General features: G+C 60.2%; 1 protein-coding gene across 1 annotated transcript in view; it reads right to left on the reverse strand.

Annotated features, from left to right (window-relative positions):
• CELSR3 (cadherin EGF LAG seven-pass G-type receptor 3) overlaps positions 1-14500 on the reverse strand; it is a 21229-nt gene extending 6729 nt beyond the window's left edge. The window contains exons 1-20 of the mRNA XM_011375455.1: positions 10759-14500; positions 8510-9160; positions 7935-8160; positions 7503-7618; positions 7045-7133; positions 6780-6937; positions 6200-6363; positions 5822-5947; positions 5563-5732; positions 4936-5121; positions 4257-4373; positions 3712-3883; positions 3407-3548; positions 3190-3310; positions 2710-2893; positions 2301-2402; positions 2098-2112; positions 884-978; positions 453-662; positions 19-221 (exon numbers count right to left, since the gene is read on the reverse strand). Of these exons, the coding sequence (XP_011373757.1) occupies positions 19-221; positions 453-662; positions 884-978; positions 2098-2112; positions 2301-2402; positions 2710-2893; positions 3190-3310; positions 3407-3548; positions 3712-3883; positions 4257-4373; positions 4936-5121; positions 5563-5732; positions 5822-5947; positions 6200-6363; positions 6780-6937; positions 7045-7133; positions 7503-7618; positions 7935-8160; positions 8510-9160; positions 10759-14500 (6989 nt within the window). The remainder of the gene's footprint in view (positions 1-18; positions 222-452; positions 663-883; positions 979-2097; positions 2113-2300; positions 2403-2709; positions 2894-3189; positions 3311-3406; positions 3549-3711; positions 3884-4256; positions 4374-4935; positions 5122-5562; positions 5733-5821; positions 5948-6199; positions 6364-6779; positions 6938-7044; positions 7134-7502; positions 7619-7934; positions 8161-8509; positions 9161-10758) is intronic.
• Between the last annotated feature and the right edge of the window lie 585 nt (positions 14501-15085).

Here is a 15085-nt window from a genome sequence, read left to right on the forward strand (position 1 = left end):
CCCCCCCACCCCACCCGCCACATACTGATGTTGGGTGTCACCAGCCCCACGGGATTCAGGTACGTGAGTTCCATGTTCCTGGCGAGCGTGGCCGCGTACTCCTCCAGATGCTGCACCAGCCCCGCGCTGCCAGGGGAGGCCCCGGGGGCCCGCCGGCCCAGCGCTGCCCACAGGTCCCCTGTCTCCGGAGCAAGCAGTGCAGAGCCGGCCCACAGCAGATTCTGGGAGGAGGGAGAGGAAAGTGGGCTCAGCCAGGTGAGGATGTGGGAGGGGACAGGGCAGGCCTGAGAGGTCTGGCCAGGTGCCCGGAGGAGCCCCAGCAGGCAAGGGGGTGGGTCTAAAAAGGACAAGGAAAGAGAGCGAGAGCCCAAGGTCTTCTCTTCCCTGGGGTCGGGAAGGTCCTGAACAGGGATCCAGGCCCAGGGCATCGGGAGCACAGGGCACAGCCTCACCTCATTGAAGTGAGCATCCTGTGTGGCTGTCAGCCCAAAGCCCTGCTGGTGGCTCTCAAAGGCCAACAGGTGGGCCAGCAGGCGGGCAGTGACTCGGACGTCTTGGCTAAAGTAGTGGTCGGTGTGGCCGGTCACCTCCCGTAGCCTCTGAGCCAGCTTCTTGGCCTCCACGGTATCCAGTACTGTCTTGTTCAGCTCTAGGCCATCCAGCTGCCAGGACAAAAATGGGGAGGTCACTGTGGTCCCTTAGGCCTGTCTCAAAAAGCCTCACAGGAAGAGTTTGGCCAGGTTAAAGGGCAACCAGGAAAAGCTCATGTCCAGGGCTGGGACATGATGTCCGGGGCCTACCACAGGCCTGGGGAAGCTGAGGCCAGGGCTGGGGCCGGGGCCAGGCAGGTCTTGAGTGCAGGGCATGGTCTGGGCAGTCTCACCAGCAGATTGAGTTCTCGAAAGGCAGGGGAGGTACAGTTGAAGAGGTCGGGCTCCAGCCAACCCTGGTCCTCGTCACATAGCCGTACAGCAGCACCTGGGGCAGGCAAGACCCGGTCAGGCTCGGGGTTGGGACACCTTCAATGAGAAGGTGACCCCAGCAACCCTCTCACATCTCAGGGGAAGCTCTGAGGCAGAGAGCAGAGTACTAGGCACCTGTGGCTGGACATCTGGATGAAACAGTCCCAGCCCCCAGCCCCCAGCCCCCAGCCCCAGCAGGCTCCAGCTGCCTATCAGTCAATTCCTGAAGGCTCTGTGGGCCATTTTGAACCACCAACTATAATGGTGAGCACAAGGGCAGGGCTGTGCACCCACCCGCATGTGTGCACACACCCATACACACACATACCCACACACACATAGGCCAGGAGAGGTTCACAGACATGTGGTGCCGGGCAAGCACACACATACCAGTGCTCACACCTGCACACACATAGACGTGTGGACCAGGACAGACACTCAGATACACAAGCAATGCTCTCTCTTACACATACACACAGACATGCCGACACAGACCAGGTTCTCCAGGAGTATTTTGTGACCCAAGTGTGGTGGGGAGAGAAGTTTTCACATAAGTTTTAAATGCCCCGGTGATGACTTTGCTGCCATCTCTCCATTGTCTGTGTGGTTGAGATGGAAGTTGCATAAGAATTGACTTGGGTCATAAAGAAGCTTGTAGCCATCAGCAAGAGGGATATTAACTTAAACACCGGACCCCCTCCCTCCAAGACAGACTCAGAGGCGTGCACAGGCACAGAAGGACACGCACACGAGCATGCATACACAGACGATCTCTGTCCAGCCACTGCGGGGACCTCAAGCAAAGGGGAGGCTGCAGCAGGGACCTCAGGCAGTGGGGAGGAGTCTGTAGCGTCCTCAGAGGGGAGGGGGTTCGTGACCTCAGGCCGTAAGGAAAGGCCTGCAGGGACCTCAGGAACTGAGGAGGGGCCTGCAAGGACCTTAGGAAGTGGAGAGGGGTCTCAGGGTCCTCAGACAGCAGGGAAGGGGCCTCCAGGGACTTCAAGCCATTGGGAGTAGCTTTTAGAGACCTCAGGCAGTGGGGAGGGGTCTGCAGGGACTTCAGGCAGCAAGAGGGTTCTGCAAAAGCTTGGCAGTGGGAGGGGGCAGCGCACCTGAGCAAACACGTACCCCTTACCTGCACCCCGCAATCCTGCCCAGAAGCCAAGAGAAACAGATGGAGGCTCAGTGAGGTGTGGGAAGGGGCCCTCATGGACTCATACTCCACTCCCACCTCTTTGCAGAAACGAGGTCACCCAACTCAAGAAAAGAGGTGGCTCCAGCATCAAATGACAGGCCTACCCCCACCCTCAACAATGCACCTGCCCCCCAGGTACTCACCTAGGGCCCCCCGAGGACAAGGCACAGAGGCCAAGATGCCAAACTTGGTCTGAGGCCACCACACACCAGATCTCAGGGACTTGGGGCAGGCATCATAGAGCACTAGGGAGAAGGGAGGCACTCAGGCAAATGGCCAGGGGCTGGGGCAAGTGACTGCCACACCCACTGTCCCTTCACCACCCACCCCAGGTCCCACCCCTCACTATTTCCCCACTGGCTTCACAGGAGCTGGCCTTTCAGATTCTGTGACAGGTCCTCAGAGTACTTGGGGCAAATGTGAGGCTCCCTGGGTATCAGTGACTCCCCAAAGAAGCCTCCCAGAGTCCCTGCCCAAGGAGCCAAGCATGCCATGATCCTTGGTGGCAGGTAGCATGGCAGAGCCGGCCTTCTGTGTGTGGAGCTTGCTCACCTCGGCAGCCACTGGCTGTCACTTCTGCAAAAGGACTATCGCAGTTGTTGCACTGGCGGCCAAGGGCTCCTGGGCGACAGGGACACTGCCCGCTGTGGGGTGCACATGAACGCGAGGTGGAGCCCACAGGGTAGCAATCACATGGGAGGCATGAGTCGCTGCCCCGTGGTCGGTAGTGGAACTCCTGTTTGGGAATGATTCGGGGACCCAAGGTCAGAGATCAGAGCTTGAGGAAGGAGAGGAAGGACAGGAAGGACAACAACAGGTCACGAGAACAACGATCACAGGCCAGGAGGAAGGTTGGGCCTCCAGTGAAACTTAAGGGAGGGGTTAGATGTCAAGGACAAGGGATGGCGGTTAGGTCACAGGATGGATAAGAGGTCAGGGCCTGAGTCAGGGCAGAGGTCAGCGAGCCAGATAAGAACCACAAAACAGGGCGAAGGAAGAGTTAAAAGGTCAGGGGTCAGGGGCCAGGCGCACCTTGCAGTGACACTGCCCGTTCGTCTTGTTGCAGTTGGGGTCAAAGCCCTTGTGAACATCACAGTTGCAGGGGCCACAGGTTGGGCTCCCCCACCAGCCCCGCGGGCACTGCTGGTCCATCCTGGGGGTGGACAGCCAGGTGAGTGCCTCCATGATAGCTCAGTGACCCTCCCTACCACCACCAGGCCTTCCCATCGTCTCAGCCCCCGCCCCTTACCTGTGCTCACAGTGGTGCCCAAAATAGCCACCTACACAGTCACAGATATAGCCATGGGGGGCTCCTGGGAGGCGCCGACATGACCCCTGGTTCTGACAGGGGTTCAAGAGGCAGGCGTCCACACAGCCTGGGCCATAGTAACCTGCGGGTTGGGTCAGAGAGCTCAGGACACTGGCCACAGAGCATGGGAAGGAGCAGGTGCTGTCCGTCTCAGTCCAGTCATCTCCTCCAGGCCCTCCAGGTCCCTTAGTTTTTATCCTGAGCCCCAGGTTCCACCCAGATCACACCAGCCCCCTAGGCCCCACCTGGCCAGCATTTGCAGGAAAAGGTCTGCCAGAGGTCTCGGCAGTCAGCGTGGGGTGGGCAGGGCCCAGACGCACAGGCGTCGGTCATGACACAGCCGGGTTCCACGTTCACTCGCTGGCTGGGGGGAAGCAGGGCCGGGGACCCCGAAGGTGTGGAGCCGAGCCATACTCCCTATAGACAGAGCCAGCCAGGGGTGAGACCCATGTCAAAGCACCTCAGCCCCAAAACCTGCAGAGCCAGCCACCTGGTCACATGCAGTCTCCCAAAAAACACCGGACTGTCACCCAACACCCCAATTCAGTCTCCGCACAGGAACCCTAATTATGCCGTCCCTGTTACAGACCTCCGAGGACCCTTGAAACCCTGTGCAAGACTCGCCTCCAACAGCACAGAAAGCTTGGCCTGTCTCCAACGGCCCTGGGTCCCTGCACATCCCCTCCCCCCACCACCCCTCACGTCAACGCAGCTTTTCAGGTCCCAAGGCCCCCTGGTCTGTAACCACTCACCCTAACGCCCAATATCATGTTCTCATGCTGACCCCCACCTGGATACAGCCAACCAGACCCCGAGGAGCCTCCTCTTCGCTGCCGGGGGGCAGGCCTCCCACATGAAGTCGCTTTACCTTCAGGCCCTGCAGTTCACTCCCCACTGCCACGGTGTCCTGGGGAGGGGGACAGTCAGCACTGGGGGTGTTGGGGGGCCTGATGGACCCCTGCCCGACCTGAGTCATTCTTGGCCTGTCCTAGCACTGCACAACCGTGCCTGTCCCTTTGTCCCGGGGGAATGGTCTGGAAGTGAGCTGCTCTCTTCCAGACACCTGCTGGAGCTGGAGCATGAGGGCTGGATGACAGGAAGGTTTCAGCTGAGAGCTGGGCTCTTTCCTGGACCCGGAACAGACCCTGAAATCTCATGATTTTGAGCTACGGAGATCAGAGCAGAGACCAGAAGGGATTTCCAGGAGTTAGGCAAAGTGCTGGCTGCAGACATACTCCAAGACCAGGCCAGAAATCTGAGCAGCCTCCTTCACATGAGGAGAGCTTGGCAGTGGACCAGCCTGGCTGGCAGGGTGGGCTCAGAGCAGGGTATGAGGAGGCAGACTAGGGAGAGAACATCAGACTATGGGCAAGGGAGGGCGTTTAGAGGGGCTGCACTAGAGGTGGGATCAGATGAGGTGGTCTGGTTGGAAGACTTCAAATGGACTACCCCAGGGTCAGAGGTCAGACCTGGAAGAGGCTAAAGTCCAGTGAGACCATGAGGACATGGTGGCCCCGCCGGCCACCTGGCTCTTCCTGCAACTCCAGCCTCAGATCGTGCCACCGGCCGTCACTGACAGTCACCTGGTCCAGAAGGAGGTGGGCAGCACGGCCCGAGCCCCTGGTCACCGTCACAGACAGCAACCCTCGATCCAGCTGTGGGTAGAGAGGCATAGCCCTGGGGTCAGAGCCCCAAGTTAGGCAGGGGCTGGGAGTATTAGGAGGTAAAATCAGGGTGCTCAGAGGTCAAGAATGTCAGAAGTCAGAACAGTAGGAGCAGGGCTAAATCTGGCACATAGGACGCTGTACCCAGGGACTCTGTGTTGCTGAGAGCGAGGTTAGGGGTCAGAGATCAGGACCAGAGGTCGTGGATTGGTGCAAGTAACACAGGAGAGCTATGCTGGTGCCCTGCACCTGCAGAGGAGATCATGGTGGGAAAGAGGACCGAGAACCAGGGTCCAGAGCAGGGTCAAGTGTGGTGAGTACAGCCACAGAGAAATATGCCATGCGACCAGGCCCGAACCCATAGGAATGTTGCTGGTGGCATTAGTGATTGAGAGCTGAGGGTCTGGGGAGGGGTCAGGAGGACAGACACACCTGACAGAGGAGTGTGCTGTGTGGCCCAGCCTGCACTTGCATCAGGATCCCCTGCGTCGCCCGTGTCCGAAATGCCAGCCCCAGGTACCACGGCACAGACACAGCCATGTCATTTCCAAAGTCCCATCTCAGCGTGCCGTTGCCATGGAAATGGTGAGGATGGGCCATAGCTGAGGGGATAAAAGGAGCAGGGTCAGAGGCCCCACCTCAGGGACAGAACTCACCCTGCAGGTCCCTCCTGCCCCACGCTCCCACTCACTAAGCCGACAGTCTTTGCCACCAAAGCCCACGGGGCAGTCGCAGCTGAAGCCACCCCAGCGCTCTGAGCAGAAGCCGCTGTTCTTGCACGGGTTTGAGTCACAGAAGTGCAGCTTGGCCTGGCAGCCTAGGAAAGGAAGGCACATGCAGGATATGAGACCCGAAGGTGGGCCACAGTGCTAGACAGAACAAAGGGTTCAGAGGGGCCAAAAGTGGCCATGACCTCAATCCCATGTTGTCTCAGGGGTAGACTTGGTAGGAGGTGGGCCCTAAAGGCCAGACTGTGCTTGTCATCAAAGGAAACAGGGGTGTGAGGTCAGATTTGAAGTTGTACCATGTAGCCGTCCACCCCACTCCCTATAATGGGGACATGGCCTACCTGCCATGGTGCCATTGTTTGCAACAAAGGCCGCCATGTCCACTCTGCGGCCGTCAATGTTCAGGTCCCGCATGCAGCCGATGAAGTCCTTGTGGGACACGGGGAAGTTCTCGGGCAGGTTGGGAACACCCCCCAGGAGCAAAGGTCCCGTCAGGTCCAGGGACCTGGGGGTCAGAGGTCCGGGTCATTGATGGGACTGGAGCCAGGGTGGGATTGCTCCTGGGGGCCATAGGAAGCGGAGCGGGTAGGACTCAGAGGGTAAGGTGGTTGAGGAGGGAGGGTAAGGCCAGGTTGGGCGAGCAGCCGGGGCTTTACTTCCGTTGGGGATGCAGAGGAGAGCTCATGATGGGCAGATGGTCTGGGGAAGGTGGAAGAGCTGAGTGAGGCGTGTGGGTACCTGGGGCGGGGGATGGAGAAGTGAAGGGGAGGTGCGGTCTCAGGATCCTAGTGGGGAGAGGGACACTGGCGGCTGGGGGAAGAATGGGGGCTTTGGCAGGCCACAGTGAGGAGTGGGATGTATGAAGGGTTGAGAGGGGCTTTGGCAGCCAGAGGGCAAGGGGACCAGGGCTGGGGGCCTCACTTCTTGGAGCTCGTTTGCATGCCGGCAGCCGCGCATGAGTAGTTGCCAATCTCGGCACCAAACTGCAGAGCCACAGCCACATCACAGTCATCCACGCTCAGCACAGCCACCTTGTCCTTGGAGGGGCCCTGAGCACCCCCCAGGGCATCTGTTCGGGGCTAAAGACCCAGGCACATGATTCAGCGGGAACCCCAGGGTGACCCCTGAGGGTCAGAATCAGGCATCCCAGCTCCCCCCATACTTCCAGGCCAAGGGTGATGCCGACCTTGTTGTAGTATCTCAGATGCACTGTGTGCCACTGCCCGTCACTCAGGCCCCCTGGAACTGTGGGGCTGACCACCGTGTTGGACTCGCCTGTTGGGAGGATGCATTTGGAGGGTTGGCTGGAGCTGATAAGTTGCCCTCCCCCCCAAGTCGTGCAGGCACAGCTACTCCCAAGGTGACCCTGCATGCTTAAGATCACCCCCCCACACACACACTGGTGACCATACTGGCTGGACCGAGTGCCTTTGGACAGATAGGAGAAGCACACACTCCTTGGACGGATGGACTTTCCCACAGGGAATGGCCACGGGAACCAGGTCCTCACTGAGGTCTGTTTGGCGTGGAGGTGCATGTTCAGGTGTGCAGTGAGGCAAACCCGAGGGGACTTGGGGCTTGCACCCGCGCCCGTCTCACCCACACATGCACCCACTTGCCTGCCCACACCCTGGCGGCACCCACCCGTGGAATATGTGAGCCGCACTTGCCCAGCCACCAGCTCCAGGGCCAGGAAGTCGTGCTTCTCGTTCAGGCGCCCGTTGTAGAAGAGAAGCCCACTTGGCTGCACTGTTGCGAACCTGGGTGGGGTGGTCAGGGTGGGTCACAAGCCAGACACCTCTTCTCACCCACCATCCACTGACAGGAAGGTTGGGGGCGGGGGGTGCCCGCCCAGGCTGGTACGGGGGAGGATGGTAAGAGGAAGTAATGAGAGTGGGTGAGACCTGCCAGGTGAGGCCACTGCAGCCAACGTGAGGAGCAGGGATGCTCAGAGACACCCTGGCAGGTGTCCCGTGGGAGTCAGGAGGGGCAGTCAGGAATGGAGTCTGACTCATGTAGGTAGAGCGGGGCGCGGGGGGGCGTAGAGGCGCGCAGAGATATGGGGCGGGCACCTACGAGAGGGACAGTGTGAGGTGGAAGCGCTGCCGCAGACCGCGAAACATGACAAAGGAGCTGGGTGGGAAGGAGCGCGCTGCCACCTCGCAGCGCGGGCCCTCGAAGGCGCCGCCCGCTGGGCACTGGCAGCGGAAGCCACCGTCCGACCCGTTGGCACAGGTGCCCCCGTTGCGGCAGACGCCGGGCACGCAGCGTCCGGCCTCTGTGTCCAATTCGCAGTCTTCCCCTAGGGTCAAACCGAGGTCAGAGGATGCCACGACCACACCCGCCCCTGCCCAAGAAGGCCCCGTCTCTCCCATGGTCCCACCTGGTCCACTACCACAGACCCTCAGGGCCCGGCCCATGCCCACGGCCAGGGCTCCTTTGCTTTAGTCCTTGGCCCTGGCTGTCTCTGAGCCAGGCTCTAAGTCTTCTGGTCTCATGGCGCCCAATCGGAACTAGGTTGGCTCAAGAGTGATACCCAGTCCTTACTTGCATTGTGGTTCTGCCCTCAGGCTCTGCCTGTACCCCCAGCTCTGGTCTGGACCCCGCCCCCACACCCTGCTCGCCTGTGAAGCCCCGGCTCGCTCGCTCACCTGTGAAGCGCGGCCGGCAGACGCAGGTGTAGCCGCCCTCGCGCCGCGCGCAGGCGCCGCCGTTGCGGCAGGGGTTGGAGTAGCAGAGGTCGAGCTCGGTCTCGCAGAAGTCCCCGGTGAAGCCGGGCGGGCAGCGGCAGCGCAGGCCTGCGATGGGCTGGATGGGTCGGAAGAGCGTGGAGGCCGAGGCCAGGAAGGGCGCAGAGGAGTCAAAGCGCAGCACCGACACGCACTTCATGTAGTTCTCGCAGGGCTCCCGCAGGCACACGTTGTCGTCGAAGGGCAGCACGTCCAGAAGGGAGCGCGCGGCGAGTGCGGCGCGCCGCACGTACAGCTGCTCCTGCAGCTCCTCAGAGCTGAACCAGGGGCCGGCGGCACGAGCCCCAGCCCCGCGCGGCGCCAGCGCTGAGAAACTCACGTTGAGCACGGTGCCCCCCACGTCCGTGTCGTTCTGGATGTTGAAGATGAAGATGTCCTCGGCGGGCGTGGCGAGTACCGCGGCCACGCCTTCCAAAAAGTGGCCTAACAGCGGCGACAGGAAGCGCTCCTGCCACATGTTCTCGAGGCGCACGGTCAGGCTGTTGGCCAGCAACTCCTCCGTGATGATGACCACGCGCAGCACACACTGTGCGGTGACGCTGTGCAACCCATCTGTGGGTAGGGGTAGGGGCAGTGGTCAGTCTGGGGTCAGAGGCTGCCCTCCTTGGGATACGAGAGGGCTGTGGCCAGAGATGACTGCCCAGTCCCCCAGCATCTGAGTCAGCAGTTTGACCCTGCCTGGAAGCAAAGGGGTCTGGGGCTTATGATCACAGGTACTTCGATGTCAAGGTATTAACGAGTTGCTGCTGCTTCTCCCCTCCCTCCAACACTTGAGGGGCCTGAGCCAGGGATCAACCAGCACCACCACCCAGAACTCCTCAGCACCGTGCCCATGGGTCAGCAAGCCATCGCTCCAACAGAACACAAGAAGGGCCCTAAGTGGTCAGTAACACCCTTTCCCAAGTTATCATGGTCAGCAGGCCAGGCCCACTCAGGACACAAAGAGGTGCTAGCGCCATTGACCACTCATCTTCCCAATCCACCAGCATTGCAGAATCAGCAAAACATCCCCCTCCAAAAAATAGAGGAATAAAAAAAACAATAATAAAGTTGCAAAACAAAACAAAACAAACGAACAAACAAAAAACCAGTGGGTTCTAAGTCAGGGATCACCCAATCCCTTTCTCTAGTCAGCAAACTACTTTCCCATGGCATTAGAAAAGGGCCTGTGACCACTCAACCCCATTCCCCTGAGTCAGCAAGATCCTTCTCTCCAGGAGGTCTTGCACCCTGACCTCCCCACCCTCAGCATTCTTGGATCAGCAAGCTGCCCATCACCTCAGACCTGGGTCCTGTGATCTCAGCAGCCAGCCCCAGGAATGAGGATGAGGTACTCATATGCCTTGTGCCCAGACCCTAGCACACTGCGGGTGGGCAATGAAGGTTGGCCGTTCAGTGAACTGATGGGTAAATGGAGGCTGTGCCTTCTTTGGCAGTGCCAGGAATCCACACTCCAGAAATGGGGAACGAACACCAGTAAAGCCTGTCTCCCAACCTCTGTAGCCTCCAGTAGGCAGGATTGCAAGAGCCTCTCCCACCTGCATCCTCCTATTAGGGAAGGCTTTGTGAAAGCCTAGGGCTGTGAAGGCAGGAGAGAGGCAGGCGGGCCTCCGGACATATTCCCAAAGCACAGGGCCTTAGTTGGTCCCTTGGATAGTAGCCAAGCCAATGTGGGCCCACTGTCTGACTGAAGCTGCCAGAGTAAGCTGCTGTTCCTGACCACTAATATTTTGGCTTCCCTCTCCTGCACAGATGGGGTGAGGGTCAGACTGGACCCCAAATAACCCATCATCTGAACAGAGGTGTGATATGGGCTGACTGGTCCATGCTGGCTTTTCCTGCAACCTCCAGAGCATTAACCCAGGACCTCCAGACTTTTAGAGGTCCTAGAGTAGCAGACAGTTCCTATGGTCATTATGGGGTCTGCTAGATGCCCTAGAATCTTTGGGATTCTGTAAAGACTTCCCAAGAACCTAAGCAGGGACTATATAAACCTAACCCGTGAGGTCTATGGCTGATCCTGGGAGGTGAAGGAACCTAGCACTTAAGGGATTCTTGGAAATCTCTCTTTGGTTTGAGGTGCCCTGTGGGGCTCCTGAGGCCCTGACAGGTTGTGGTCACTGGGTCACTTGCCTGCCTCCACCTCTCACCTGTGACAGTCACCAACATGGAGGCTACCAGCGGGCGGTTGTTGTCTAGCTTTCGGCTGAGTCGAAGCTCCCCGCTGGTCTGGTTGACCACCAACAGCTGCAGCTCATTGCCCCGCTCGAAGGAGTAGAAGAGGTGGTCTGAGACATCAGGGTCGTAAGCTGGGATGCGCCCAATGATGCCTGAGGGGAAGGTGTCTGAACGGTTGGATACATAGTTGTTGAAGAGGATCTGGAAGTTGTTGAGCACAGGGCTATTATCATTCTGGTCAACCAGGCGGACATGCACAGTGGCCCGACTGACCAGAGGGGCAGACGTGGCCTGCACCACAATCACATATTCCTGGCGAGCCTCGTAGTCCAGGTCAATGAGTGCCGTCAACTCTCCAGAGAAGATGTCCATTTGGAACAGCTCAGGGATGTTCCCCTCCACAATCTGGTACATTATATGGGCATTGGGGCCTTCATCAGGGTCCACTGCCGTGATCTGGGCCACCACCGAACCCACGATGCTGTTCTCCTTTACTCGCACCTCAAACTCCTCAGCTGGGAAGACAGGTGCGTTGTCGTTCACATCCTGCACTGTCACCTGGATGCTGACTGGAGTCCGCAGTGGAGGCACACCTCGGTCCACAGCGTAGGCAGTAAGTTCATACACTGGCATGGCCTCCCGATCCAGCCGCCTCACCGTGCGGACAATGCCAGAGGTGGGCTCAATGGTAAAATCTCCATCCCCATCTTCCCCATTCTGGAAAGTGTACTGGACCCGGCCATTAGCATGAGCATCCCGGTCAGTGGCTGAGATCTGCAGAACACTGGTGAAAGGTGGGGCATCCTCAGAGACCAGCCCCGTGTAGTGGGAGGCCACAAACTGCGGAGCATTATCATTCACATCATTGACCATCACCTCCACATAAGTGGTGTCTGCCTTCTGTGGGATGCCATTGTCTCGAGCTGTAATAGCCAGAGTGTAGGTCACCTGATCCTCATAGTCCAGCGTGGCCTGTAGTGTAATGGCCCCTGAGTCTGCATCAATGCGGAACTGGGGCAGGTTGTCCTCCAGTAGATAGGTGATACGAGCATTCTCACCCACGTCATCATCAGAGGCACTGATGACCACCACGGTGCTACCCACTGGCCGATCCTCATTCACACTCACTGAGTAGTGAGCACTTTGAAAGACAGGCCGGTGAGTGTTGGCATCTGTGATGTTGATGTGCACATGGCAGTGATCGTGAAGGGCACGATCAGATGCAGTTAGCACCAGCTTGAAGTAGCGTTCCTGCTTGTAGTCTAGTGGCAGAGCCAGCGTCACCAGACCTATACCACCCTGGGTGCTGATGGCAAAGCGATTCCGAGTGTTGCCGCCTGTGATCTGGTAGCTGATGGCACTGTTGGCATCACGGTCTACAGCAGTCACACTGACCACACTGGTGCCCACAGCCGCATCCTCATTCAGCCGTAGGTGGTACTCCTTCATTGTGAATTCAGGCCGATTGTCATTAACATCCAGCACAGTCACTGTGACACTGGCTGAGGCTGAGAGTGGAGGTGAGCCATGATCTCGGGCCTCCACACCAAAGAAGTAATGCTCCACAGACTCACGGTCCAGGGGACCACTCACAGAGACCCAGCCAGTGGCGCTGTTTATCACAAAGGGCGTGTCAGACGCCACACCAGTAAGGGAGTACTCTAATCTGGCATTCTCCCCATGGTCTGCATCCACTGCCTGAATGTGGATGACCGAGTGACCTAAGGGCGCATTTTCCAGGACAGAGACCTGGAAGGGGGTGCTGACGAAGATAGGAGTATGGTCATTGATGTCCACCACCTGGATGCTGGCCAGGCCCGTGTTGTTGGACAGCGGAGGCCGACCTGCATCCTGCGCCCTGATGCGCAAGGCGTACTCTCGTTCTGCCTCAAAGTCCAGCGGTGCCACCACCTGGATCTCGCCTGTGAGGCTGTCGATGGCGAAGTGGCCGCGGCTATTGCCGCTGATGATGTTGTAGTGCACCAGTCCGTTCGCGTCCTTGTCGCGGTCGGTGGCTGTGACGCGTAGCACCACCGTATGGGGGCGCACATCCTCGCGCACCTGCGCGACGTAGCGCTTCTCGCTAAACTGAGGCGCGTTGTCGTTCTCGTCCAGCACTGTTATATGCACACGTACGGTGGCAGAGCGCGGCCCGGGTTCTTGGCCCTGGTCGCTGGCCTCCACCACCAGCTCGTAGCTTTCCATGTGCTCGCGGTCCACGCGACCGCTGGTGCTGATGAGGCCGGAGCGCGGATCAATCTCGAAGGCGGCGGCAGCGGCGGCGCGAGCAGCTGATGGCCCCACGAAGCGATAACGCAGGTTGGCATTGGGGGGCGCGTCCCCGTCTGTGGCACGCAACTGCAGGATGGGGTAGCCCTCCTCCACGTTCTCGCGAAGCGTCTCCCGGTATTGCGCCTGCTCAAACACCGGCGAGTGGTCGTTACGGTCGACCACTGTAACGGCCACCATCGTGGTGGCCGAGAGGCGCGGCGAGCCGTGGTCCTGCGCCGTCACTCGCAGGTAGTGGCGCTCCATGCTTTCGCGGTCCAGAGCAGCCTCCGTGCGGATGAGGCCGCTCTGAGCGTCGATGCTAAACAGCTCCAGCGAGCGGCTGTTCATGAGCGCAGCCAGAGAGTACACTAGGCGCCCGGCCTCGCCCGCGTCCGGGTCCTGCGCCGCTACGCGTAGCACCACGGTGCCTGACGCCTCGTTCTCGGGCACTAGCGCCTGATAGTTGTACTGCGGAAACTGCGGGTGGCGGTTCGCGGCACGACGGGGGCGGACCCGGCTCGCTGGGGGTATTCTCCAGGCTTCTGGACGGGCCGAGGTTCCCGGGGGGCGCGGCCCCGGGTGCTGCGGGAGGAAGCGGCGGCGGAAAAGACCGCGGGAGCGCATGCGCTTGGGCGTCGGCTCGGGAGCTGTCCGATAATCGCGCGGTGCTGAACCAGATGCGGGAGCTGTCCTCGCCATGCGCGGTGCTGAATCCAGCCCGGGGCCAGATCCCGCAGCTCCGGGAGGATAATCTGCCCGGGGGACTGTCCTCCAGGCTCGAGATGTGGTTCTCTCGCTCTGAGCTTTGTGCCCCGGCGGCCACAACTCCCCACAGCAACGTGTGGTTCCCACTTTTTGGGGGGCGCCTATCCCAGCATTTCTCTGGGAAGACACCGGCTTGGAACCACGGGGCCGAACTAGAAGGTCCGAAGGGAAGGGCGAGCTGTCCTCTTGGCCTGAGACCCTTGGGGACAGAGCCACTGGCGACAAACTATCTCTTCGTAAGGGTCCTGTCCGCCCGCAAGAGGAGACCTCTGGGCGCCAGCATAACAGAAACCCCGGTCCCTGTCCTCTCTCTCGCCCGCGGCTGCCTAAGGCTCGGACCCCGTATTCCGCCCCTAGCTCCGCGTCAGGCTGCTCAGGGGACCGTCGACCACTCTGGGCGCTTTGCCTTCCCCCTCTGAGCCCCACGAAGATGGTCTCCCTGACTCCCAGGCTAGGCTCTTCATCCTCCCGGGCCCCGGGTGGCTCGGGACAAAGAGCTGAGGCTCCGCCGCCGATCCGCGTCCCTAGCCCCGTAGCGGCAGCTACCCCTGGGTCCCAGCCTTGGTCCCCGCCGCCCCCCAGCTCCTCCCGGCTGAGAGGGAACAAAGAGAGGAGAAGGAACAGGAGTAGCGGGGTCGTCGCCCCCCTGAGACCCCACCACGGCGGCTGCCTCGCCATCACCCTCCGCCTCCCCACACGGCCTCCACCGCCTCCCGCCTCGGTCCGGGCCTTGGGCCCGCCCGGCCGCTCGGGCCCCCTCCCGGGCTCCTGCTGCCGCCCCGGTCCCCGGCTTCTCGGCCTGTCGCTCCGCGCCACCGCCACCACCCTCTGGGCACCATCTACTCCGCGGCCAGAGCCCCTTTGGCGTGCGGCCCCGGCTTTTGCCTCCCCCACCACAGCATCCCCGACGCTGCTGCCGCCTCCCGCCGTTCCAACATGGCTCCCGTCCGACGCGATGGTTCGTTCCACTTCTGCCCCGAAGCCCCAAATCCAGTGGTACAGCCCATCGCGCATGGTAGCTCTGACTAGAGAAGCTTTTGCCGCCATCTTTATTGAGGGCAAAGCAAAAGCGCTACCCACGGTGCTGATCAGCGCGCGGAGTGTTGCTGCCCTTGGAGCCTCCACCCTCGCTGGAGATCACCGCCCTCATCCGCCTCTATCCTTTTAGGGGGGCTGTCTCAGCTCCGTCTCACATCCTTTCTTCTGCTTGCGGGTCTCTTGTCCCCCTTCCTTCCTCAGCACTAGTTCCGAACCCTGTTCCAG

Source organism: Pteropus vampyrus, unplaced genomic scaffold, assembly GCF_000151845.1.
Source record: "Pteropus vampyrus isolate Shadow unplaced genomic scaffold, Pvam_2.0 Scaffold271, whole genome shotgun sequence".
Classification (NCBI taxonomy): domain Eukaryota; kingdom Metazoa; phylum Chordata; class Mammalia; order Chiroptera; family Pteropodidae; genus Pteropus; species Pteropus vampyrus.